The 22,365-nt window shown below is 52.5% G+C and overlaps 2 protein-coding genes across 8 annotated transcripts in view; one reads left to right on the forward strand and one right to left on the reverse strand.

Moving 5' to 3' along the window:
- Positions 1-2,956: 2,956 nt before the first annotated feature.
- CHRNA2 (cholinergic receptor nicotinic alpha 2 subunit) lies at positions 2,957-13,726 on the forward strand. 2 transcript variants are annotated; one of them, XM_036104422.2, is made up of 6 exons: positions 2,957-3,029; positions 3,562-3,713; positions 4,115-4,159; positions 7,662-7,771; positions 10,518-11,532; positions 12,693-13,726. In XM_036104422.2, the coding sequence occupies exons 1-6, from the start codon at positions 2,957-2,959 to the stop codon at positions 12,816-12,818; spliced, it is 1,521 nt and encodes a 506-aa protein (XP_035960315.1). In that variant the 3' UTR covers positions 12,819-13,726. The 2 variants fall into 2 exon arrangements, with proteins under 2 accessions (XP_035960315.1, XP_077924349.1); XM_078068223.1 differs by lacking the exons at positions 2,957-3,029; positions 3,562-3,713; positions 4,115-4,159; positions 7,662-7,771 and adding an exon at positions 8,094-8,139 and having other exon boundaries at positions 10,523-11,532.
- A 1,019-nt stretch (positions 13,727-14,745) lies between these two features.
- The window catches only part of PTK2B (protein tyrosine kinase 2 beta), a 123,117-nt gene continuing 115,497 nt past the window's right edge, over positions 14,746-22,365 (reverse strand). For all 6 annotated transcript variants that reach the window (XM_078069487.1, XM_078069488.1, XM_036104430.2 and 3 more), the window contains 7 exons: positions 20,740-20,886; positions 20,486-20,521; positions 20,086-20,110; positions 18,580-18,626; positions 17,793-17,930; positions 17,458-17,538; positions 14,746-15,851 (listed from right to left, as the gene is read on the reverse strand). In XM_078069487.1, coding sequence (XP_077925613.1) covers positions 15,636-15,851; positions 17,458-17,538; positions 17,793-17,930; positions 18,580-18,626; positions 20,086-20,110; positions 20,486-20,521; positions 20,740-20,886 — 690 coding nt within the window. In that variant the 3' untranslated portion in view covers positions 14,746-15,635. The remainder of the gene's footprint in view (positions 15,852-17,457; positions 17,539-17,792; positions 17,931-18,579; positions 18,627-20,085; positions 20,111-20,485; positions 20,522-20,739; positions 20,887-22,365) is intronic.

The raw sequence follows: 22,365 nt of genomic DNA on the forward strand, positions 1-22,365 counted from the left end.
AAAGAGATAATAAAATCTCTCCCCCTTCCCCTTCTAGAGGTGATATGAGGCTCAAATGAGGTCAAAGGTGTGAAAGAGGAGGTGGAAAGATGAATGAGTAAAGAGAAGAATAAATAATAAGATTATGGAAGAAGTGTTCAATGTCATCTTGCTCCGTAAACTAAGCCGTAAGCCTGGGTCTCCATAGATTCTTCCAGAACCCTCTTCCTCTCCTGGGCACCATTCATGGGTGACCCGACATACCTAGAACACACAGAGCAAACCCCTGTTATAAGGGCTGTGCTTGGGGCTGAGATAACAGGTGAATGAGACACAGTTTGCGTCCACAAGGAGCTCACAGTAGTGACTTCTGCTTCTCTTCCCAAGCCCCTGTCAAGTTTTGTCTCAACTTCGGAGCCCATTGTAGGAGTTCAGTGCTAGGATCTATTTCCTGTTCTCTTTTTTGTCTCAGCCCTAAGGTGATTCCCAGGAACACAGCTGACTCTTTTTTCTTTTTTTTTTTTGATGAGTTTTGAGTATTTATTACCTGTTTTTCTTCCCCAAGTATTTTTTTATTGTGGCAAAATGTGCGTAATTTACTGTTTTAAGCATGTTTAAGTGTACGGTTCAGTGTCATGAAGAACATTGACTTCATTGTGCAATCATCATCACCATACATCTCCACAGCTTTCCATCTTCCCCAACTGAAACTCTGCCCCCATTAAACACTAGCTCCCCACTCCCTGCCTCTTCCCAGCTGCTCTATCAATTTCACTACCCTAGGTAGTCAAATAAGTGAATCATACGATATTTGTCCTTTGGCGTTTGGCTTATTTCACTTAGCATAATGTTTTTAAGGTTCATCCATGTCCATAGACATGTCGGATTTTTTTTCTTTTTTAAGGCTAAATAATACTTCACTGTATGTATACAACACATTCGCTTATCCATCCGTCCACAGATGGACATTTGGGTTGCTTCCACATTTTTCACAGATGACTTTGATGACTTGCGCTCCACTCAGAAGGAGGAATGGAGTCTTTTTTTTTATTTTTTAATTTAAATTTTAGGTAGTTAACAGTACAATGTTGGTTTCTGGGGTAGAATTCAGTGATTCATCACTTACATACAACACCCAGTACTAGAGGAATGGAGTCTTAAATCTACACATATTTTGGGGATGAAAGTCGCTTCCCCACCCCCTACCATGAGATGGGGGGAGGGCACATAAAACACCCAGCAGACGTCACCACCCAATTCAAAGTACTTTATAACATTCAATAGCTAGTACATACTTATGGTAGGAAATTTGGAAAATATAGCAAAATGTCAAAAAGAAGTAAAAATTACCTCTAATTTCTGTACCCGGAGATAACACAGGTGATCTGTATATACACAGAAAAAAAGATTGGAAAAGAGCAATTTGGTTGTCTTAGTCTGCGGGGATGCTGTAACAAAAACACCACAGAGTGGGTGGCTTATAAACAACAGACATTTATTTCTCACAGTTTTGGAGCCTGGAAAGTCCAAGACCAAGGTGCTGGCAGATTCAGTGTCTGATAGGAATCTGCTTCCAGGTTCATAGATGATGCTTTCTTGCTGTGTCCTCACATGGTGGAAGGAGAGAGAGGGCACTCTGGGATCTCTTTTGTAAAAGCACTGATCCCATTCATGAGGGCACCACCCTTTTCTCCTACTCCCCCTGTTACAAAACATTCAACACTTCACTCCTATCTTTGACTTCAGCGTCCTTCTCGCCAGTGGAACCATATCCATGTTCTGGCCTTCATCATTGTCTGAAAAGTTGGCTATTTATTTATTTTTTTTACTAATCCACAAGGTGTCTATTTATTTATTTATTTATTTTTTAATTTTTTTATTGTTATGTTAATCCCCATACATTACATCATTAGTTTTGGATATAGTGTTCCATGATTCATTGTTTGTGCATAACACCCAGTGCTCCATGCAGAATGTGCCCTCCTCAATACCCATCACCAGGCTAACCCATCCTCCCAACCCCCTCTATTTATTTTTTTAATAACAGCTCTTTTGAAATATAGTGCTCATTACTATAAAATTCATCCTTTGAAAATGTTCATTTTGGTGAATTTTAGTATATTCGCAGAGTTGTACAACGAACACCGCTACATCACTGCAGAACATTTTGAGTACCCCAAAAGGAAACCCCGTACCATTAGCGATCACTCCCTCTTCTCCCTTCCCCCCATCTCCCCCCCCAACAACCGTTAATCTGCTCTCTGCCCCCACAGATTTACCTATTCTGGATATTTCATATATATCGAATCCCACAATGTGTAGTTTTTGTGTGTCTGGCATCTTTCATTTTGCATGTTTTCAGGGTTCATCCATGCTGTAGCAGGTGTCAGCACTTTGTTCCTTTTTATGACCTAGGCTTCCATCGTATGAACATACCGTCTGTTGTGTGTGTGTTCATCAGCTGACCGGCATTTGGGGGCTTCCACATTTGGGCTATTGTGAATAGCACCTGCATTCTTCTATTGACCACCCTCTCTGGTATGATCATCTCTCTTGTAGAGATGTAGCGCTGAGGCCAGAACGAAAGGGACTTCATTCCCACCTGGCACCCCCTCAGCGGGTCAGGGGAGAGTGACCGGTTGACACCAGAGGAAGAGAAGATGTTAGTTCCTCAGTGAAGCCAGGGAGAGCCCAAAGCCCTCAACTCCTGGGAGGCCTGTTTGCTCACCTTTCTCGGCTCTGTAAAGTGTGAGGAACAAAAGCACATGTATGTCAAGGACGCACGATCCCAAGACCCTTTCCGTGGCTTGCTCAGGTTCCACAGTGAGAGGGGCTGTGTGGAATCCAGTGGGAGCTCTGCCATGTCAGCACCTGGAAGCCTTCCTGGGGAAGCAGGTCCGAGCCTCCTGCCACAGCACAGCCCTGTCCTGCCCTCCTTCTGATGTCCAGGGGAAGCCAGCCCCCGTCCTCTGAAGCCATGGGCCCCTCCCACTCTGCGGTCCTGTCCATGACAAAGCTCGGTCTGTGGTGGCTCCTTCTGATCCCAGCAGGTGAGTGGGTGTCATCACTAGGACATCATGTCACACCTGTGGGCTCCCGTGCAGCATGGAGGATTTTGTGGTTAGCATTAGCCGGCGGTTCGTTGACAAGTGGTTGGGAATGAAAGGCTCACTGAGACGCGTGAAGCCGTTCTCCCTCTGCTCAGCCCACACGGACCAGGTGTCTCCCCCATACTGCTGTGCCTTGGGGCTCCTCAGTTCAAGGCTGCATCTTGTCTCCAGGTCGGGTCCTCCCCACTCCTCTGCCTCTGCCTCTCTCTCCAGCACTTACTTTCCTGCCTTCTTATCTAATAGTCACAGACTACCTGCTATGTCTTAAGCTCCCAGCATGTGCTGCTTGCTTCGTTAAGCTCCACCACACCGTTATATTTAATCCGCAACAGTGTTTTGAGGTAGGTTCTGGATGGCGTCCGCATTTTACAGATGAGGAAACAGATTAAGTGGCTCTGATTTGACGGCAGAGGGACCCGAGCACTCACCACCATGGCCTCCTGGAGCCCCCACTCTTCCTTCCCGTCCACAGGGTCGGCACAGCGAGCCCCACATACCCAAGCTGAGGACCGCCTCTTCAAACACCTCTTTAGGGGCTACAACCGCTGGGCACGGCCGGTGCCCAACACCTCAGACGTGGTGATCGTGCGCTTCGGGCTGTCTATTGCCCAGCTCATCGATGTGGTGCGCCTGTCCCCCCATGCTTCTCCCCCTTGGGATCAGCCCCCAGACCACAGGTCCCTTTCCTGGGGTCCTTCCTCCCTCCCTTCCCAGCTCCAGCCCTTCTCCATCCAACTCTCCCAGCCCTGGAGCCCCTGAGAGGGCATTGATCGGCAGCAATGGGTTGTCTAGGTGCCCTGTTTATTCTACTGGACACAAACCCAGAGGACCCAAGTGGCCAGTGTGCTCCTGAAGAATCTGAGGAAGGGTGGCAGTGTCAGGAGGGGATGGAAGGTTACGCTGGGCTTGGGGTGCCATGTGAGAGGTTCTTCTGGGGAGTAGGGAGTCCGTATTAGCCCATCCCACTCCACTCTGTTTTGGGGGGCTGGCTCCATCACTCTATTGTTCTTACTCTCTCCACTCAGGATGAGAAGAACCAAATGATGACCACCAATGTCTGGCTAAAGCAGGTGAGAGCTTCTTCCCTGGCTGAGGCAAGAGTGGGGGTGGGAACCCGCTGACCCCAGACCCCTCCCAGGACTCTCTCACAAACAGAGGGATTCTGAATTCACGTTTCACAGGAGAGTTGCCATTGGGGATATTCCCAAAGCTGGCCGATTGCGGGCTGCTTCTCGGAGGGGCTGTGTTCTGAGATTCTGAGTCCAGTCCCTGAGAAGGTCGCCTACAAGAACCTAGTCATCCCCTTTCCGGGAGTGGGCATTTCCTGCATGCCGGCCATTGTTTGCAGATCAGCTCATTCTGAGTAGTCACTGAAAACCCAGGGGAGGTTTCATTCTGCCCATTTTACAGCTGAGGAAAGCCTGCCCCAGAGTGCAGTTCAGCTAGAAAGGGGGAGCCCAGGTGTGCTCAACTCAGAACTCCAGGCTCCATCTGCAGGAGAATGCTGGGTGTTCCACATCTGTGCTGCTTAACAAACGACCCCAATACTTAATGGCCTAAAGCAGCAGTTTATCATACCTCATAGTTTTATGGCCAGGAGTTTGGGTGGTTTCTTCCACTTTGCATGGCAACCACTGGTGTTACCTGGTGCTATTTAACCTGTGGCTGGTTTGCTCTGGAGGGTCTAAGAGAGATTCACTCATGTCCATTCCTTAGCAGGGATGTCTGGAAGGCTCTGGAAGGTTCTGGAAGTTTCTGGAAGCTGGGCCCAATTGGGCCGTTCACCCTCTTCAGGCATACTCAGGGTCTTTCTCCAGCAGGGGAGTTGGTTGCCTTACCTGGAGGTTCAGAGACCCCTGAGTAAGGGTCCCAAGAGACAGGAAATGAAGCTGCTGGTTTCTTAAGGTCTAGAAACTGGCCCAGCATCACTTCTGGCAAAGAATGTGTGGCCCGTTTTGATGTACCATTCTTGGGGGCAGCACTTGGGGGCATAGGCTTTATTAGAGCCTGAATATATTCCTTTCCACTTCACCCCTTTATGCTCTGCCCAGCCCCTCCCCAGGCCCAGAAGTGGAGATGGTGGGAGAACATGAGAAAGAGGACCTAGCCCTCTGCCTCCTTTCCTCCCACTACTCCCTCTTCCTGCCCCGCTGGTAACCTGACCATCTCCTATCTCAGAGGTTGGCACTCAGAAAAACCACGACAATCAGAATTGTGATTGGCAACTCTATTTTGAGTCTTTTGAATGAACACCTTACTTTGCATGGCCCCAGGGCTGTATACTGGCCATTTAGTTTATAACTGAATGCTTAGGTGAGAGGCATAGGGCGGACCCCTCTGACACTGTTCACCCTGCAGCTGCCAGGGGGTCATGCAGCTCATCTTTACAGATGTACAAATTGAGGCCCAGAGCGGTAAGGGACTTGGGAAACCACACAGTCCTGCAGTGCAGGGACCAACTCTAGGACCTGGGTTACCATCACTGTCCCCATGAGCCGGTCTCCTTGGCTTCAGGGGCTGGGGCGGGGAGCGGAGGAAGGGGTGCCAGAGCAGGAGTCCGGCCGACCAGCACTGCCTCTGACTAGCCTGTGATACTCTGCAGGTTACTTAACCTATCAGAGTCTTATTTCCCCACCTGTTAAATGGGGATAGGATCATCTGTTGCCAATTACTATAACCCATGGGTGTAGATGCCCTCCAAATGTTGGTTGAGCCCCAAAGCTTGAGAGATGAGGGACTAGGGGGAGGGGGCTACATTAATGAGGACCAATCTCTTTCAAAATTGTTCATCAATGTCCTGAGAAGTCCTGACAAGTCCTGACAATTTTACGAATTTTTTTAACCTTCCTTATTTTGCATGGCCTGGCTCCTTTGTTCACCTAAGCCTCCCCTTCCAGGTGAGCAGTCAATATCTCCAGGAGGCCAGTGTCTTCCCAAGCATGGGTTGGGCATCAATAGCGGTGTTTCGTGAAATGATTTTACTTGCCTTGCTAGCCTTCTTGTAATAGTCTTATATTTATATGTTAGTGGATATTTTCAAATGCTCTTGATTTTCTAGTTAAGTCAGTGATGTAAAGTTTCAAAATTTAGGTAATTTAAAAAATAGTGAACCAATTTAGAGGAAAATACTAAGTACATGATGATACAGGCAGTATACAGGTATATTGGCAAAAATTATGAAACTGGGACTTGGGTGCTTGGAGTTTGGGGACCACTGAACTAGACCAGTGCTCTTCCTCTCATGCAGCTGCTTCATGAAAATGCTATTTCCCTTCACTCCTTCCTGGATCTCTACCAGCTGGATGCTTTGTGTAAACGTTACACAACTATCCTTAGAGGGGAAGAGGCATCATGCATGGGACCCTTTCCAAGGGTGCATTACTGCACTATTTTAGTGAAGATGTGCAAAAGCAAAATGGCCCCTGGAATGAGGGCAGGCTCGGAGTCGGGGAGGCCAGGATTCAAGTACCAGTGCTGCCACTTACTAGCAGCGTACCCTCCACACCTCACTTTCTTCACCCTAACCCATAGGATTGTTGCGAAGATTAGAAAGAACCATCTAAAGGTCCTGTAAAAAAACTGGGTTTCTAAATGGTAGTGGCTATTATTTTAATTATGAAAAGCCCCCGGGAGGCAAAGGACAGCCTTGTGGGTTGACCCAAGTCATTATCTGTTGGGGGTGGTTGTTTCTTTCAGGTCCAGAAGGGATGTGGGCAGCCCTCCCAGAAATGGAACCAGACAACTTTAGAGGGAGGAGGCATTGTTTTCATTGCTCAGCTACACATTTACTGAGCATTTCCCCTGGGCTTGGTGCTAGGGAGCCAGAGTGAACCAGTTGTCTTCCTTGGCCTGTAGAACTTACAGAGGCATTAAATAAATACATATGCAAATCCACATTGATCACCACTTGTGATGATGCCAAAGAGAATTTCAGCAAGTGAATAATACTAACCTGGTTCTGGGGAGGAAGATTCACTTGGCCCTGCTGCTGGAATCAAAGTTGGGGCCCAGAGCATCCCCTCCCTGCTGGGACTCCCAAGGGGGGGCGCTCTGGAGCACAGTTTGGAGGTCACTGTGGACTCCCAGGTCTCAGCTGCATAACCCTGGTGGGACGTTTTCACTTCCCTGGTTCTCAGTTTCCTTACCTGTTAAAATGGGGAATTCTTTCACCTGCTCAGCTTTCCCTCCCCAGCTCGCCCACGGAGGCTCTTCCTAGACAGAAGGTGTACAGATCCTTTGTAAACTGTGAGGAACTAACAGTGTTGTTCCTACAAATGAGTGAGGTGGCTCTCCAGGGTCATCTCGCTAGGGGGTGCGGAATGAGACCAGAGGCGGGACTAGGGTGACCTATCATCCAGCTGTGCTCAGGACTTTGAGTACTAGAGCTGGGGGAAAGTGGGGTTGGTTATCGAAGCCTGGAATCCCGATCCTCAGCTCAGAGCCCTGTCCCAGCCTCACAGCCTCTTCTGGGGCTTAGGGGAGGAACTTGGGGGTGCTCCCAAGGCCAGCTGCTGGTCCCCAGGCCCCTCCCCAGGCAGTGCCTGGTGATGCAACACCCCTCCCTGTGCACAGGAGTGGAACGACTACAAGCTGCACTGGAACCCAGCTGATTTCGGCAACATCACATCCCTCCGGGTCCCTTCGGAGATGATCTGGATCCCTGACATTGTCCTCTACAACAAGTAGGAAGCTGGGGGGGGTCCTGGAGGCCCCTGGGAGCCCCTGGGAAGGGCGGGTACAGTGAAGCTCGCCTGGGTTGGACTTGGGAGGTCCCCCTTGTGTCTCAGCTTCTTTGCCTTCCTCTCAACTCCTGCTTTGCTCATTCTCACCCCCTCCACATTTCCTCTTGATTCCTTCATTCCTTTCACTTTGTTCTCTCACTCGTACACCAAAACTTACTGAGCACCCACACTGAATTAATGCATGGTGCTGTGCGCGTGGGACACAGATTTACCAACACTGAGCAGTATTTGAAAAATTGGCTGATGTAGGCTCTGAAAACAATGCCGAAGAGTTGGCAGTTTGCAGGATGGCGGGATTGTTGGAACCGGTAAGCGGCATCCCCGGGGAGCACCCTCAAGGGGGCAAATTCACTTGGCATCGGTATTTTGTGAAACTCACATTATAGTTGCTTTGCATTCAAGACCAAAAAAGGAGCCATCTTTGAACATAATGACAAGAAGCTAATAAAAGGCAGGGGAGTCGAAAGAGAGTCCCAGTGAACACCAACAACACAATTTTTTTTAAAAAAAAAAGATAGAGAGATCTAGTTTTTTATCTGTTTGCTTGGTGTCAGGTAATTCTTCACTTAGAAATCAAAACTTAAAAGATGTTTGGCATTATGCTTGTCCGACGGTGTTTTCTAACGTGGGGCTCTAAGGAGCACCCGTTCTCGGAGATATGAATAAGTATGAAAAGCAGTCATGCGGTCAAATAATCTTGGAAAACTTTGTATGTCGTTAACTCCCCCACCCTGGCCCCAGTCCTTAGGAAAATGTTAGCACAAGACAGCATTTTCAGTGTTGTTGGAAGTTGTGCTGCCAAGAAACCCATGTAGTCTAGGTTTTCCCAAATCATTTGACCCGAATTTGGAAGAACTATCTTTAAACATAAAATAAAGGGAGACAGATCCATTTTTGAGTTTTGGTGTCTTCAGAGAAAGTCATGACAATGACTCCTTTATACCACCCCGTCCTGGTCAGACCCAAAGCCCTTGTCCCTGAGCCATGTCCATAAACACACATTCAGCACGGATTACCGCAAGGTCTAACTGCAGCTGCCTGGTGTTGGCGGCTGTCACTGGACTCATGGGCCCCTTCCTCCATATCTTTATGCCCTGGAGCCAGCACTCAAGATCCTTCTAGTTCCTGCTCCCTTTGCACCTGGCAGAAAAGTCAGGAGAAAAGTCCTAGCATCAGATATGACCTGAAGTTTGGGAGCGTCAATAAAGCTTGGACCAGTGGTCTTTGATAATAACAGGAAATTCTTTGGATAGGCCGAAAGTCCAAACCAAATTCTTGCAGACATTTAAAGAAGGGTCTCCTCTAGCCCGACATTCCACTCCAGGTTAAACAGGAGGATGGAGGAAATTGCACCTTTCCTTCCTCCAAATGGGGCACATGTTGCCATCTAGTGGTAGTTCTATGTGGTGACAAAAATGCCTTTAAAAAAAAAGTTAAACTTCGGACTGATCTGTTCGTTATTGTTTATCAAAGTTCCCGTTTCCAACCTTCTAAGTTACCCGTTTTCCAATCCGTAGCCTGGGATTTCTCCATAGGAAAGAAGTCTGTCTTCCCGTGTTTTCTTCTGATTCCCTTGACTTTAAGGAATTGGAGGGAGAAGGAAGGCTCCTTAAACACCAGGGCGCAGAGCCCACAGCACCATCCCCCTAGGGGAATCAGGGACTCAGGCTCTCAGGAAGCCCCAGCAAATGGTCACTGTTCCTCCAGTGTTCCCAGAGCCCTGGTGGGCCCTTGGATGCCTAGCCCCATGATGCCACAGGGGTCATTTCCCACCACCCTTTCTTATGCCCTGCCCCCCCCCCCAGCCTGAGCGCACACTGTGAGTTTTGTCCTTCCCCTCCTCTGTTCCTTGTTCCCCACTTTTGCTCCGCTAGTATGCTCTCCACCCCATCTCTCCACCAATCCTACTGGCAACCTTCAGGGTGACCCTGCTCACTCCAGCCAGAAGGGAGGCCCGTCCTCCCCGCCCGCCCCCAGTGGGCTACCCTTGTGATGCTGTTGACAAACCACCTCCCTTGTGTTAAAGGCGTTTAGGGCTGTATCGCATTTCCTCGTGGTTCCTCATGGTTCCTTAAGGGCAGGCCTGTGTCTCACATTCCATCCCCCACAGCTCCTCTACAGGCCCTAGCGCATGGGGCTTAGTGCAGAAATGCCCAGTACATGGACGGGGTCAAGCAGGTATCTTCCATCACCAGCAAAGGTGTTAGGTCTCTTCTGAGCCAGGAACTAAGGATCCCGGCTCGAAAAGACGTGACCCTAGATGAGGGCCTTGCTCACCATCTGCTGCGGGGAGAAAATATAAATAATCACCCTAAAATATTAAATAAACACAAACAGGCCATAAGACTATCTGTCCCATGCGTTTATAAATATGTAAAAAGTTATATATGTGATCTGTATGTCAATCAGATATGTATGATATATATAACATCAGAAGGTTAATAGCGGTTGTTTTTAAAATTCTTGGTATTGTCCTACTTTGGTCATTAAAAAGATAGTGTCTGAAAGACAACTCAGGGAGCTCTAAATGTGGGTGTGCTGGGGGAGTCTCGCACACTTGCATAGATCCCAACAACTGAGCCAGGTCTGGCTTTGTTATTAGGGTTCCCTGTTGCAGGCTGTCTGGAGCAGCCTGGCGTGGGCAGGTGGGCTGAGCCGGGTCCCCCAGCTCCTCTCCTCTCCCCAGTGCAGATGGCGAGTTTGCGGTGACCCACATGACCAAGGCCCACCTCTTCTCCACGGGCACCGTGCACTGGGTGCCCCCCGCCATCTACAAGAGCTCCTGCAGCATCGACGTTACCTTCTTCCCCTTCGACCAGCAGAACTGCAAGATGAAGTTTGGCTCCTGGACCTACGACAAGGCCAAGATCGACCTGGAGCAGATGGAGCCGACGGTGGACCTGAAGGACTACTGGGAGAGCGGCGAGTGGGCCATCATCAATGCCACGGGCACCTACAACACCAAGAAGTATGACTGCTGTGTCGAGATCTACCCCGACGTCACCTACTACTTCGTCATCCGGCGCCTGCCCCTCTTCTACACCATCAACCTCATTATCCCCTGCCTGCTCATCTCCTGCCTCACCGTGCTCGTCTTCTACCTGCCCTCAGACTGCGGCGAGAAGATCACGCTCTGCATCTCCGTACTGCTCTCGCTCACCGTCTTCCTCCTGCTCATCACTGACATCATCCCCTCCACCTCCCTGGTCATCCCGCTCATCGGCGAGTACCTGCTCTTCACCATGATCTTCGTCACGCTCTCCATTGTCATCACGGTCTTTGTCCTCAACGTCCACCACCGCTCCCCCAGCACCCACACGATGCCCCACTGGGTGCGGGTGGCCTTTCTGGGCTGTGTGCCCCGGTGGCTTCTGATGAACCGGCCCCTGCCCTCCTTGGAGCCCCATGACCTCCCAGATCTGAAGCCCAGCTCCTCTTGTCACTGGCTGGAGACCAACGTGGATGCAGAGGAGAGGGAAGAGGAAGAGGAGGAGGAAGACAGATGGGTGTGCGCGGCTCAATCATCCCCCTCCCTGGGTGTCCTCTGCGGCCATGGTGGTCTGCACCAAGGGGCCTCAGGTCCCAAGGCAGAGGCCGGGTTGCAGGAGGGTGGGCTTCTGCTGTCACCTCGCATACAGAAGGCACTGGAAGGTGTGCACTCTATTGCTGATCACCTGCGATCTGAGGATGCTGACTCTTCGGTGAGTTGGGGCCGGGAGAGGGAAACTTCCTCTGGTGACTACCCCTCATCCCAAGGTGTTCGTTTAGACCTCCTAGTCTCCTCCACGAGGACCCATTTCCTTCAGTTGTGGCCCTTGGGAGTCTGGACTAAACTGTGATAAAGAACGTCTAGCTGGCGGGTGGCAGAGTAGCAATCAAGAATGCCCCAGCTGAGGCTAACTGGAAGACAGCAAGCCAGAGGGGGAGGCATCCCAGATGCTGAAATTCGCCGTGCCATCCTTGTCACCACCATTACCCTGTAGGTGGTGGAGGAAGGGGACAGAGGGAGGCAAAGTGGATATCATCAGATGATAAATCAGATAAATCAGGCTGCTGCTTCCTCAGCCTTCCTCCTCTGTCCTGGTGGTTTCCTCCCAGTTCTATTTGTTTTGTGGGCTCTGGGCATGTTGTGGAATTCACTATTCACCCACAAACCCTGAGGAACCTTGGTTGTACCAGGTGGGCTCCCCTCCCTGGCCCCTGCCGTGCGCAGCATTAGTAGGTCAGCAGGCCACTGCTCGGGATCACAGACTTTTTACCAGCCTAGGGAAGGATGAAAGGCCAGGTGGTTATTAGTGGGTGGCCTTGTTGAGTGGATAAGAAAAATTAATCATTATCTAATCTGGGAGCAGGTAGGAATCCAGACCTGCTTGCTTGGGCTGTAAGCCCAAATTCCACAAAGCTCTGCCCCTCCCCCCATGACCCTCCCACCTTTCCCTGGGCCACACCTACCTCACCTAGCTCCTCCTCTCCACCTCGTGCAGTGGGTGAGGGATTGGGGGGGGGAGGCAACGTGGGGGCAGCACAGTCTTCACCATTTTGTAACTGCCGGATGTTGAGTTTAAATCACTGCAGCCCCCCTGGGAAGGTCCATGCCCTTTGGTGGTTCTAGAACATCTAGCCTCCCTTATCTGGAAATTGAGAGTCTATGGAAAGGCACTGGGTCATGTCATAGGGGTGGGATAGGATAGGGATCACTAGGAGAGGCTTGTTTGAGTCTTGAGACAACCTTAACCTCTCCAGGTCTCAGTGGGGCCACTGCTGTCCCCGGTGTCATCCTTACAGAGGCTGTTCATGGGGGGGACACTTCCCCTCTCCCAAGGCCTGGCCTCTGTCACAGTGAGCCCATTTCCACCCGCAGGTGAAGGAAGACTGGAAGTATGTGGCCATGGTCATTGATAGGATATTCCTCTGGTTGTTTATCATCGTCTGCTTCCTGGGGACCATTGGACTCTTTCTTCCTCCGTTCCTGGCTGGAATGATCTGATTTCCTGTCCCTTGCTATGACCCAATGGTGGCACTGCTGACCATCTTTAACCACTGCCCCATCTAGTACACCTTTGGGGTCAATGCCATCTGACTGCAGTCACTCTCTGTCAAGTCCCTACACTGGCCTGATCATCGAAGACTCCTTGGGTCAATTCATTTGACGTTATTGTACTGTGTGCCGAGACTCTGCTGGGCACAGAGCCCGGTTTTGGATGCTGGGGAACTCGGAAATAAGGAACTTGCTCTGCCGAAGGTTATAATATGGTGGTGACAATGTGAAGCCATGTAAGATTCTCCTGTAGGAGCCATGAAGACACTGAGTAACAGGAGGACCAAGAGGGGCGATCCAGGGGGTAGAGGCACAGACCTCAAAGGATGGGTGCGTGGTGGAGAAGGGAGAGGGTGCTTTAGGGGGTGGAAGGGCTGTGAACAATATTTTGGATTCAGGAATGAGCCCAAGGTGTCTAGGAGAACAGGCAGGCTGAGATGGGGCTTCAGTGTGGGAGCTGTGGGAGGAGGTTGGAAAGGCAGGTTAGGGTGTCTTGAGTCTGATCCTGTGGGTTTAACGTTGGTCAAGACTCTCCTGGAAGGAGAGAAAGGGGGAAGCAGGGCCACAGGTGGGGCAGAGGTACAGGTCAGACCTTCTGAGTGGCAGAAGGATGTGTGGTTGGATGCAGGTAGCTGGGCCGTCCCACCTGCCTGGAAGCTCATTTGAACCCCTGGCTTCCCCTCACCTTTAGCAACACTGCCTCACCTTCCTGCTGCAAACTGGCTCAGCACCAGCCGGCCCCAAGAGGTTTGGCCGTGCTGCAGTCCCCGCCATCTGTCCTTGAATGCACGTTGACAAACCAGGAGGTATCCTGGACCATCCTTGACTCAAAAGCCCCATTGGCGGGGCAAGTGGTGGCCAGCCCGCAGGACAGTTTGCTCAGAGTGACTGACAGGAGTGAGCTGGGTTGCTTTGCACATCGACTGCTGTGGAAATGCAGAAGCTGCAGGACGGCTTCCCTTCCCAGCCTGGCCTCCTGGTCCTTCCTGAAGCCCCTCAATGGCTTCTGAGCCACTCTGTGCAACCTGAGAATCCTCGCACCTCAGAATCCAGCAATCCAGAGCCCTCAGCCGCATGCTGGAGCCCCGAGGAGCTCCTGCCCCAGGGTCAGGCCTCCCCCTGCCTGTCCAGCCCTCAGAGGGCAGAACCTCAGCAGCTAACGGAAGTGGACACTGGCTCTCTGGACCATGTGGGGATCCTGGATAGGAAGTTGAGCAGGGTGAACTTCCGGTTTCCCTTCGGCCTTTGGGGTACCCCACTCACCTGTCCCTGACAATCACAGAGGAAACCTGCAACACCCCGGCCCAGACCCCCACTCCTCAGTTCCTCCCAAGACCCCCTACTCGGCGACCCATCTGGTTTCTGGCTTCCCCCGGCTCCTGGGGGGGGCAGCCTCCCAGCCTCCCTTCTCCGTCCATCCTGGTGCAGTGACGTTCCCTCATGCTATTCCATCTTCCATCCACCTTGCATGTGAGTAAAGAGATGAAATAAAGCTAGGGCCGGTGCTCATTCAGCTGTGTGACCCCTCCTCAGCATCCCCAGGACCACTGAAGCTCCACTGGAGCCCCAGTCACTTGCACGACAGCTGGGAGAGTGCCATTGGCGTTGCTCACGTGGCACAGGAGGGGGCTGCCCTGGGTCCCCGCTGGAAAGTCACCCTTGGGTCAGGCGCAGGGGTGAAGGGGCTGGAGCACGCCGCTGACCCTACTGCCCCGGTGTCACCACACACCCCTCCGTGCTCATGATCGAGCCTGGAATCGGCTCTTGATCTGCACACACCAGAGCACAATCGATTTCTTCCAGGGCGGTGGCCCGAGGTCAATGTCGCCCTCCCTACACAGAGCAGGTCAAGCAAACGAAACAATCAAACCACAAAGCAAATGGTACAATTTTAATTCATCCACAAGTCAAATAGAAAGAAGGTAAAAGAGTGTTTTGCACAAACACGAGGGAGGGGTGGGGCAGATGGGAAAGGGGGGCGGAGAAAAGGAGAAGTAAGAAAAGAGGGAGAGAAGGAAGGGGCAAAGTCAGGGAAGAGAGAGAAAGGGCACAGGGAAGAGAGCAGATTGTGGTCCAAGTCCTGTTTTGGCCTCATCTCTCCCCTTCTCCCTGACGCTGGGCGTGTTGACAACACAGCGTCTTGTGCCCGGACTCCCAATAGCTTGTTCCTGGACTGGGTCCCAGGTCCCCCCTCAGGGGGGCACACGGCTGTCAGTCCAGACCACACTCACATTAAATAAATTCCAATATACACTGTACAAGAAAGCCAGGCCCATCCCTCATCTTGCCAGCCGCCCACCCCCAAAAGGAAAGCCCCTCCCCAGCCCCTCTGTGCATCAGGGGACCTCCATGGGCGGAAGAAGAAGGAATAGCTTGGCTCCAATAGAGAGGCCTGCCATGTCCACGCATAAAGCCATCGTGCCCACTAGGGGCACTAGTGTGACCCCCCCCCCCCCCCAGTGGGGCAGGCAGGTGTGAGGAGGGAGTGGCCAGCAGCAGCAGGGCTCCCTCTGAGCCCTCTTGGTCACCCCCTGGCATCTATAGCCCTGAGTCCCCTCTGTCCAGCTGCAGCCTGAGCAGCACAGTCCGGGGGTTGGGGTGGGGAGAGGGGGTCGTGCAAAGTGGCAAGGGAAGAAGGACTCCCCGCAGCCTTCCCCCTGAGAAGACCCACATGACCGAAGGCAAGGCAGGGGCCGGTGGGGGGGGCAGGGGAGGGAACACTACAGGCAGGGGCAGAAGACGCAGGCAGGTGGCGCCCACCCTCCATCACTCTGCAGGTGGGTGGGCCAGATTGGCCAGAACTTTGGCCTGGTCTACGGCATCGAGCAGGTTCTTGGCGTCCACCGCCAGGGTGTGGGAGGCTGTGAGCATCTGCCGCTTGCACTCCTCACTCAGGGAGGTCACGGCGTTTTGCTGGGCCAGGCGCATCTTATTGATGAGCTCCGCTAGGTCCTTGTTGAGCAGTTTCTGGGTCCCCTCGATCTGTAAGAAAAGCACACAGGAGAGGCTGGGAGCCTGAGGGGCTGCAAAGTTTAAGCCTGGAGAATTGGGGAAGCCGTGCAAGTATCCCCTTTGGTGTTGGCCGAGGCAGGCGGAAGTTCTCTGGGGGACAGGTCTGATCCAAGCCTGGACCGAGCCTAAGGTCCCATGTGGGCTGGAGCCAGGTCAGCAAGGACACACATTGCAGACGCCGCAGACCCCAGCCCACCCCAGCCCACCCCATGCTAGCTCAGTCTGACGCAGCCCCACAGACTGTCCCCTTCACGGCTGCATCCCTCGTGCTGGCCCAAGGTCAGAGTGAATGGTCAGGGGACAAGTGCGCTCATTCATGTGTTAGCTGTCTACCTTCGAATCAAGAGACCAGGGACCATGGCTTGAGCTGTAGGGTTTGGTTGACCGCCATATCCCAGTGCCTAGCACACTGCTGAGCGCATACTCGGCCCTCGAGATATTTACCAAGTGAAATGAATGACGGAGCCTTCACGTGGAGGGTAAGGACCTCTCACATCCGAAGGGACAGCTCCAGCTGGGGCTCCTCTATGGGCTGTTGCTGCCACCCAGAGGGAGGCTGGGAAATGCCCAAGCCCTCCCGCACTGTCTTGTCTCCAACAGTCACAGGCTGTGGGGACAGCGGTGTGAGGCGGCCGTCCCTGTGCTGTGTTGTTGGCTCACAGCCTGGTGGGGGGCATGGGGTTCTGCTGAGCTCCATGGCTGGTTTCCAGGCAGACAACCAACACACGTGCAGAGGCGCTAGTGTTCAGCATCCAACTATGTTCAGCGTCTCCCACAGCTGCGGTAACGACCCATGACCGGGGCGGGGCGGGGAGGGGGGGTGGTGGCTCAAAACAACACAGATTAGTCTCTTCCACTCCCGGAGGTCAGAAGGCTGGAATGGGTCCTATGGGGCTAAAGTCAAGGGGACAGCAGGGCCATGCTCCTTCTACAGGCTCTAGGGGAGAGAATCTGTTCCCTGCCTTTTCCAGCTTCTAGAGGCTGCCGCCTTCCTTGGCTTCTGGATCCTTCCAGCAGTGACATTATCCCAACCTCTGCTTCTGTCATCCCATCTCCTTCTCTGGCTCTTATAGGATGTCTGCTTCTGACACCCTCTTACAAGGACCCTTGTGCCTCATTGCACCCACTTGGATAATGCAGCATAATCACCCCATCTCAAGATCCTTAACTTAATCACACCTGCAAAGTACGGTACCACAGTACTTTAGTACACTTAGCCTTAGTGTGGCAGCTAATTAGATAAAGAGTCACGGGGAGGGAAAAGGGAAAGGGAAAGGGAAGGTCTGTCCTCCTTTGCACACCCTCGTGCATTACGAAATCACCACAACTCTCTAAGACTTAAACGGGGAGACTCCCCCTAGGAGGCTGGTCGGGTCCCTGGGTGCCCACTCAGCCCCCCTGTGGTCCCGCTCAGATCTGTTGTGCAGAGCCACGCGTGGAAGGCTCAGCAGACAGACACGAGGCTGCCCATGTGGTCCTTCTGAGTCTCCTGTGTGAAGCGCAGCTGGGGATGGGTGAAGGTGAAGGGCAGAAGTGACAGCTGATGAACTGTCTTCAGCTTCAGGAGCATACCCACCTCTGTCCGGGAGGACGACGGCAAGGAGGGCAGGAGATCATCCACACTCCCAATGAGCTTCCTCAGGGTCAGGCCCACGTTCTGCGAGAGAGAGGGGTAGGGTGACTATCACCCCTGGCTTTTTGGAGAAAGCCGTGTTTCCCTGGGGAAGAGCCCTCCTGGGATGGTACCTGCCCTCCACGACTCCCTGGCACTAAATTCCCGCCAACCACTTTGCACTAAAGGGAGTCTTTCTGGGAAAGGCACCTGCTGGGCAGACAAGGAAGCCCAGCTCCACCCCCTTCCACCCAGGGCCAGAATGAGCAGCCTCCACCTGCCCTGTCCACGGCTCTCACCTTTACCACCACCACGTAGCCCTCGGGAGGCAGCTGACAGATCTCATTCTTGAGGTCCAGCACAGCCCGCACTAGCTCCATGACATTGAGGTATACCAGATCATCGGTCCGGTCCAGGTTGGCTGTGGGCTGGATGGACTGTGGGGGGGGGGAAGCAAGTGGCCAGAGGGGAGGGTCGTGAGTCTGGGGGACACTGTGATTCTTTCTTGGGCAGGCACTATTGTGCCAACACAGCCTCTAGCCCAATTTGAAAAGACTCTTCTCCGGAATAATGGTGCCCTGTCCTTGGGGGGGTACATCCCCCCTTTCTGCTTTCAGGGCAGTGGTTCTCAGATGAGAATCGGCCTGGGTTTGGGGGCCGGGTGGTTTTCCAAGCTCCTCGGATGGTTCTAACAGGAGTCAAGGCTCATAGCCACTGTTCCAGAGTGAGGAAAGCCAGCACCTGGCCCCAGGCTACTGTGAGAACAGTGTGGGTGCAGGAAGCCGAGGGGACAGCTTGAGAGAGGAAGGGGGTCCACACTTCCTGCTCCTAGGGCTGGGTCAATGAGCTTTCTTCCAGGTCAGGGAGGGGGGCACAGGAGATGAGGAGACTGGGTTTCCCCTTGCTTTTTCACGAATTCACTATGTGGCCTTAAACAAGGTACTTCTCTCTGAGCCTCAGCTCTACAATGAGGATGCACGACTGGATTCCTTCTGAGGGCCTCTGAAGCCTTCACAGCCCCTGGCCTTGTGTCTTGTATAGCCCTGATTCAAACTCATTACCAGCTTCAGCACCGCCAACACATACCTGTGCGCCCAGCCGTGGTGGCTTCTGTGGGGGGCCCGTGAACTCCGCTGCAAGGGGGAGGGAGAGTGAGTCGGGGGGGGGGAGGTCTCAGCACCCTGGCCCTTCCCTTCATACCTGCAGATAACCAAGCCAACCCCCTCTCCTCTGCTACCAGGAGACTCAGGGAAGCTAAGGTCAAAGGCGTTTCCGGGAAGGTGGCTGGGAAAATAACCTCTGGGCTCCCTGGCCCTCCCACAGTCAGGCACTGCTGTCCATTTGATAGAAAGACAAATCCAAAGTTGCAGTGGAGATGGAGTGATTACAGCAGGTGCTCCAGATTCTGCCGGTTGCACATTGGCCCCCGAGCACACACTCTGGCCTTGACATTCATGGGGAAGAATCTTCAGCCCGGTGCCAGAGCAGTTAATGGGGTAGCTTTGTGAGGATTTCCTGATGGTCTGCCTTGAGCATTTGGGGGTCCAGGAAGTGAAACAGCCGAGGAACCACACTATTCACTCCACACTTTGAAAAGCAAAGACATGCGCAAGGCGTGTGGAGTTGCTGGAAGAGTGAGCAGGAATGGAAGCCAGAAGACTGGTTGGTTCTACTCTCTAACCTTCTGCCGCCAGACAGCTGTGTGACCTGGGCCAGCTCACTTACACTCCCTGGCCCTTACTTTTCATCTGTTAAATAGGAGGGTTCACTCAGAAGGGACCCTGCAGCCGGACTGCCTGGGCTCCAATCAGAGCTCTGCTATTTACTAGCTGTGTGACTTTGGATAAGTTACTTGACCTTTCTGTGCCTCAGTTTCATGTCCTTTGTAAAATGGACATAATGATTCATTGTATCTATCCGACAGGGTTGCCGTGAGGTTAGAGCTGACATTTGCAAGCAACTTGGCTTAGTGTTCTGGTTCCAGTGACTGTTGTCATTGTCATTGGTCGCTGTCATTGTCATGATTGTCATCATCCCCATCGCCACCCTCACCAGCCACACCCTCCCTAGGAGGATGATGATGAGCCTGGCTCACTGCTGGCTCTTCCTGCTCCCCTCCCCCCCTTCAGCAGCAGTTTCTGGAAAGGCCCTGCGGCCTCAGCTGCCCCTGCCTGCCCTCTCCTTTCCGTCCCCTGGGCCTAGCAAAGAGAGGCATCAGCTGAGAGAGGCGGGCGGAGCTACTCTCCACCACAGACAGCCTCGCACAGAGTGAGGGGGGACAGGACGGAAGAACCACCGAGGCCTCCAAATACATGCAAGAGGAGATCAGTGAAGCGAGGGCTGAGGACCCGGCAAGAGGGAGAGACGAGAGAGACGGGCCAAGGCAGGGAGAGGGTGGGGGTGGTAGATGGAGCAGAGTGTAGGTATCAGTTCCCAAACGGGCCCTCTCTGCACGCTCGGAACTGAAACAGGCAGTTTCTGAAAATGGCGAACAGACTCTCGGCCTCTGTGGTGGGCAAGGAGCATGCGGGAGCGCTCCCCATGCGAGGTCAAGCAGAAGCTGCCGCCCAAAGGAAGGGCGCGAACACTTACTGTAGCCGGCCTCCTTCTCCGGGGTCTGGAAGGGAGGAAAGAGAACATGTCACCAGTGTGGCCCTGGGCACCTCCCGCTCCCCACCTTGACCAGTTCCCCGCTGCGCACGCGGAGGTCAGAGGTGCAGGGGGCCGCTGGGGAGCTCCCGTCTCAGAGCCTGAGGGCCCGGTGGCAGAGGCGGGGGATGTGCTACGGCTGTAGATCCAGCCGGAGCCAAGGAACCACAAGCGGAGCTTCAGAGTTTCGTGGAGATCAAGGTGAAGGGAGGAGTCGAGCTCCCAGAGGGAGAGGCAGAAAGGGAAGGAATGGGCAGGCAGGGGGCCTGGTGCTGGGGTCCCGCTGTCTCCAACACCTTCCCAGGCCTTGACTTTAAGACAGAGATCACTCCCAGTGACTTACCAGCGGGGACTTGTCATTCATGTACACCATGGGGTCCTGCAGAGGAGGAAATCGAAGCAAACGATTTAGGATTCTAGAACCGAAAACCCTAAGGACGCACGGAGAGCATTCCTCCTCGTCAGCTGGGGACGCACGAGGACCCAAGTGGACACGGTGGTGTGGACATCGCTCCCATTCAAGCACTTTTATCACTGTGTTCAGCAGCGCTGCAGAGAGTGGGGTCCCCTCCCACCCACGGCTCAGAGGCTGCTCACCAAGGATTTCTCCTCCTGCCTCAGCCACTGATAATCTTCCACCATCTGCTTCTGCTGCTTGTCCAGGATCTGTCGCATCTTGAGCCTCTCGGCCTCCCATAGCTGCTGGGCCTCTTCTCGGCTGCTGGGTCGGATGAAGTCCTCCTCCTGAGAGGACAGCGGGGAGAGAGGAGAGGACACGATGAGTCCAGTGCCCAGACCCAGGCAGGGCAATCTCCCGAAGAGCCTGTGGGAGCCACAGAGCTTGGCCTCGCCTGCTGCTTTGTTTCTTGCAAGGTTTGTTCTTAAATCCTTAGCCATGGATGCAGACAGTTACTGGCTATGTTGCAGTATCATGTCAAACCTGAGAGCGCAGCACTGAACATGCATCGTATATGAACAATTACAGGATCTGCTCATACAATTTCATTTTCAAATTACTGCCCTAATAGTATTTTCTCAGTTGGCATTTGTCATGGTTGCAGTCACTTCATACATTTAAAAATGCAAAGCCAGCCCTCTGGAAAGCCTTGGGTGCTTATCGCCGCCACCGGAACACCGTGGCAGGGGGTCTGGGAGCTTAGAGGAGCGCGGCGCCGCCTCTAGGCTCACGGTGTGCAGTCCTGCAAAGCTGACCGTGGAGGGATGCAGGCTGAGGGAAGGAGCGACAGCATGCACCCATGTGGTGGTGCCTTTTTATGAAAACATACTCTTTATTAAGCTAGTAGTAGCTTGGGTTATCGAACCAAAGGCTAAAAGAAATCCATGAGCTAAGAGAAAAGTGAAGAACGAAATTTAAAGCAATATGGATCTATAGATATGCAGTACATGCTTGCTCTCCCTAACTTTATTAATCTAACCCTCCTTTTAACTCATTTGAAGGGCTCTGGAACTATAGTTTCACCTGGGAGTTCTTAAACAGAAGGTGCTACATGTTTTCTTACTCCTTCTTTCCCCTCATTCTTCCCCAGGGTTCATTTATATCAGTGTCTTCTCGTCCCTTCAAACTCTGGCTTTTTTCTACTCCACGCGATCACCTTGGCCTCCCAGACTCATGTGTGCTATTGTCATTCTTTTGATTGCAGAAAGCCCAGGGTGACCTTTGTCAGGAGCAGGACCCTTCTGTGACATCCAGACCAGCAGCCTCTTCAGATCCTTGCTTTTAAAGTGGCCATTTTACATACAAGTCACTAGCATAGAATGCTAAAAATTATTCTCTATCTACTTTAGCAAGCCATAATCTCTGCCAAGCCTCTAAAAAAGATTTTCCCCACCAAACCCTTTAAAACACACTTGAATATAACCACACAGTTTCAGATTAGTTATATTGGTGTTTTTCCTAGTGCTCACTGAGTTTCAATCACGGCTCTCGATTTCTAACAATACTTCCCCCGCTGACCCCCCGCAAGTTAGATTTCTTACTGAAATATTCTTTGTTACTCTATTCAACACCTACTTATTAAGCAGCTACTTTGTGGCAGGCATAGGGCTGGGTGCTGGGAGGGCAGTGATGATAAAATATGCAATGTCCCTGTTCTCAGAGGGTGAAGTAAGCAACGGTTAGACCAAGTTTCTCAACCTCAGCACCATGAACATGTGGGGTCAGATCATTCTTTATTGGGGGAGATTTCCTGTAAATTGGAGGAT

This window comes from Halichoerus grypus, chromosome 3 (genome assembly GCF_964656455.1).
Source record: "Halichoerus grypus chromosome 3, mHalGry1.hap1.1, whole genome shotgun sequence".
Taxonomy (NCBI): domain Eukaryota; kingdom Metazoa; phylum Chordata; class Mammalia; order Carnivora; family Phocidae; genus Halichoerus; species Halichoerus grypus.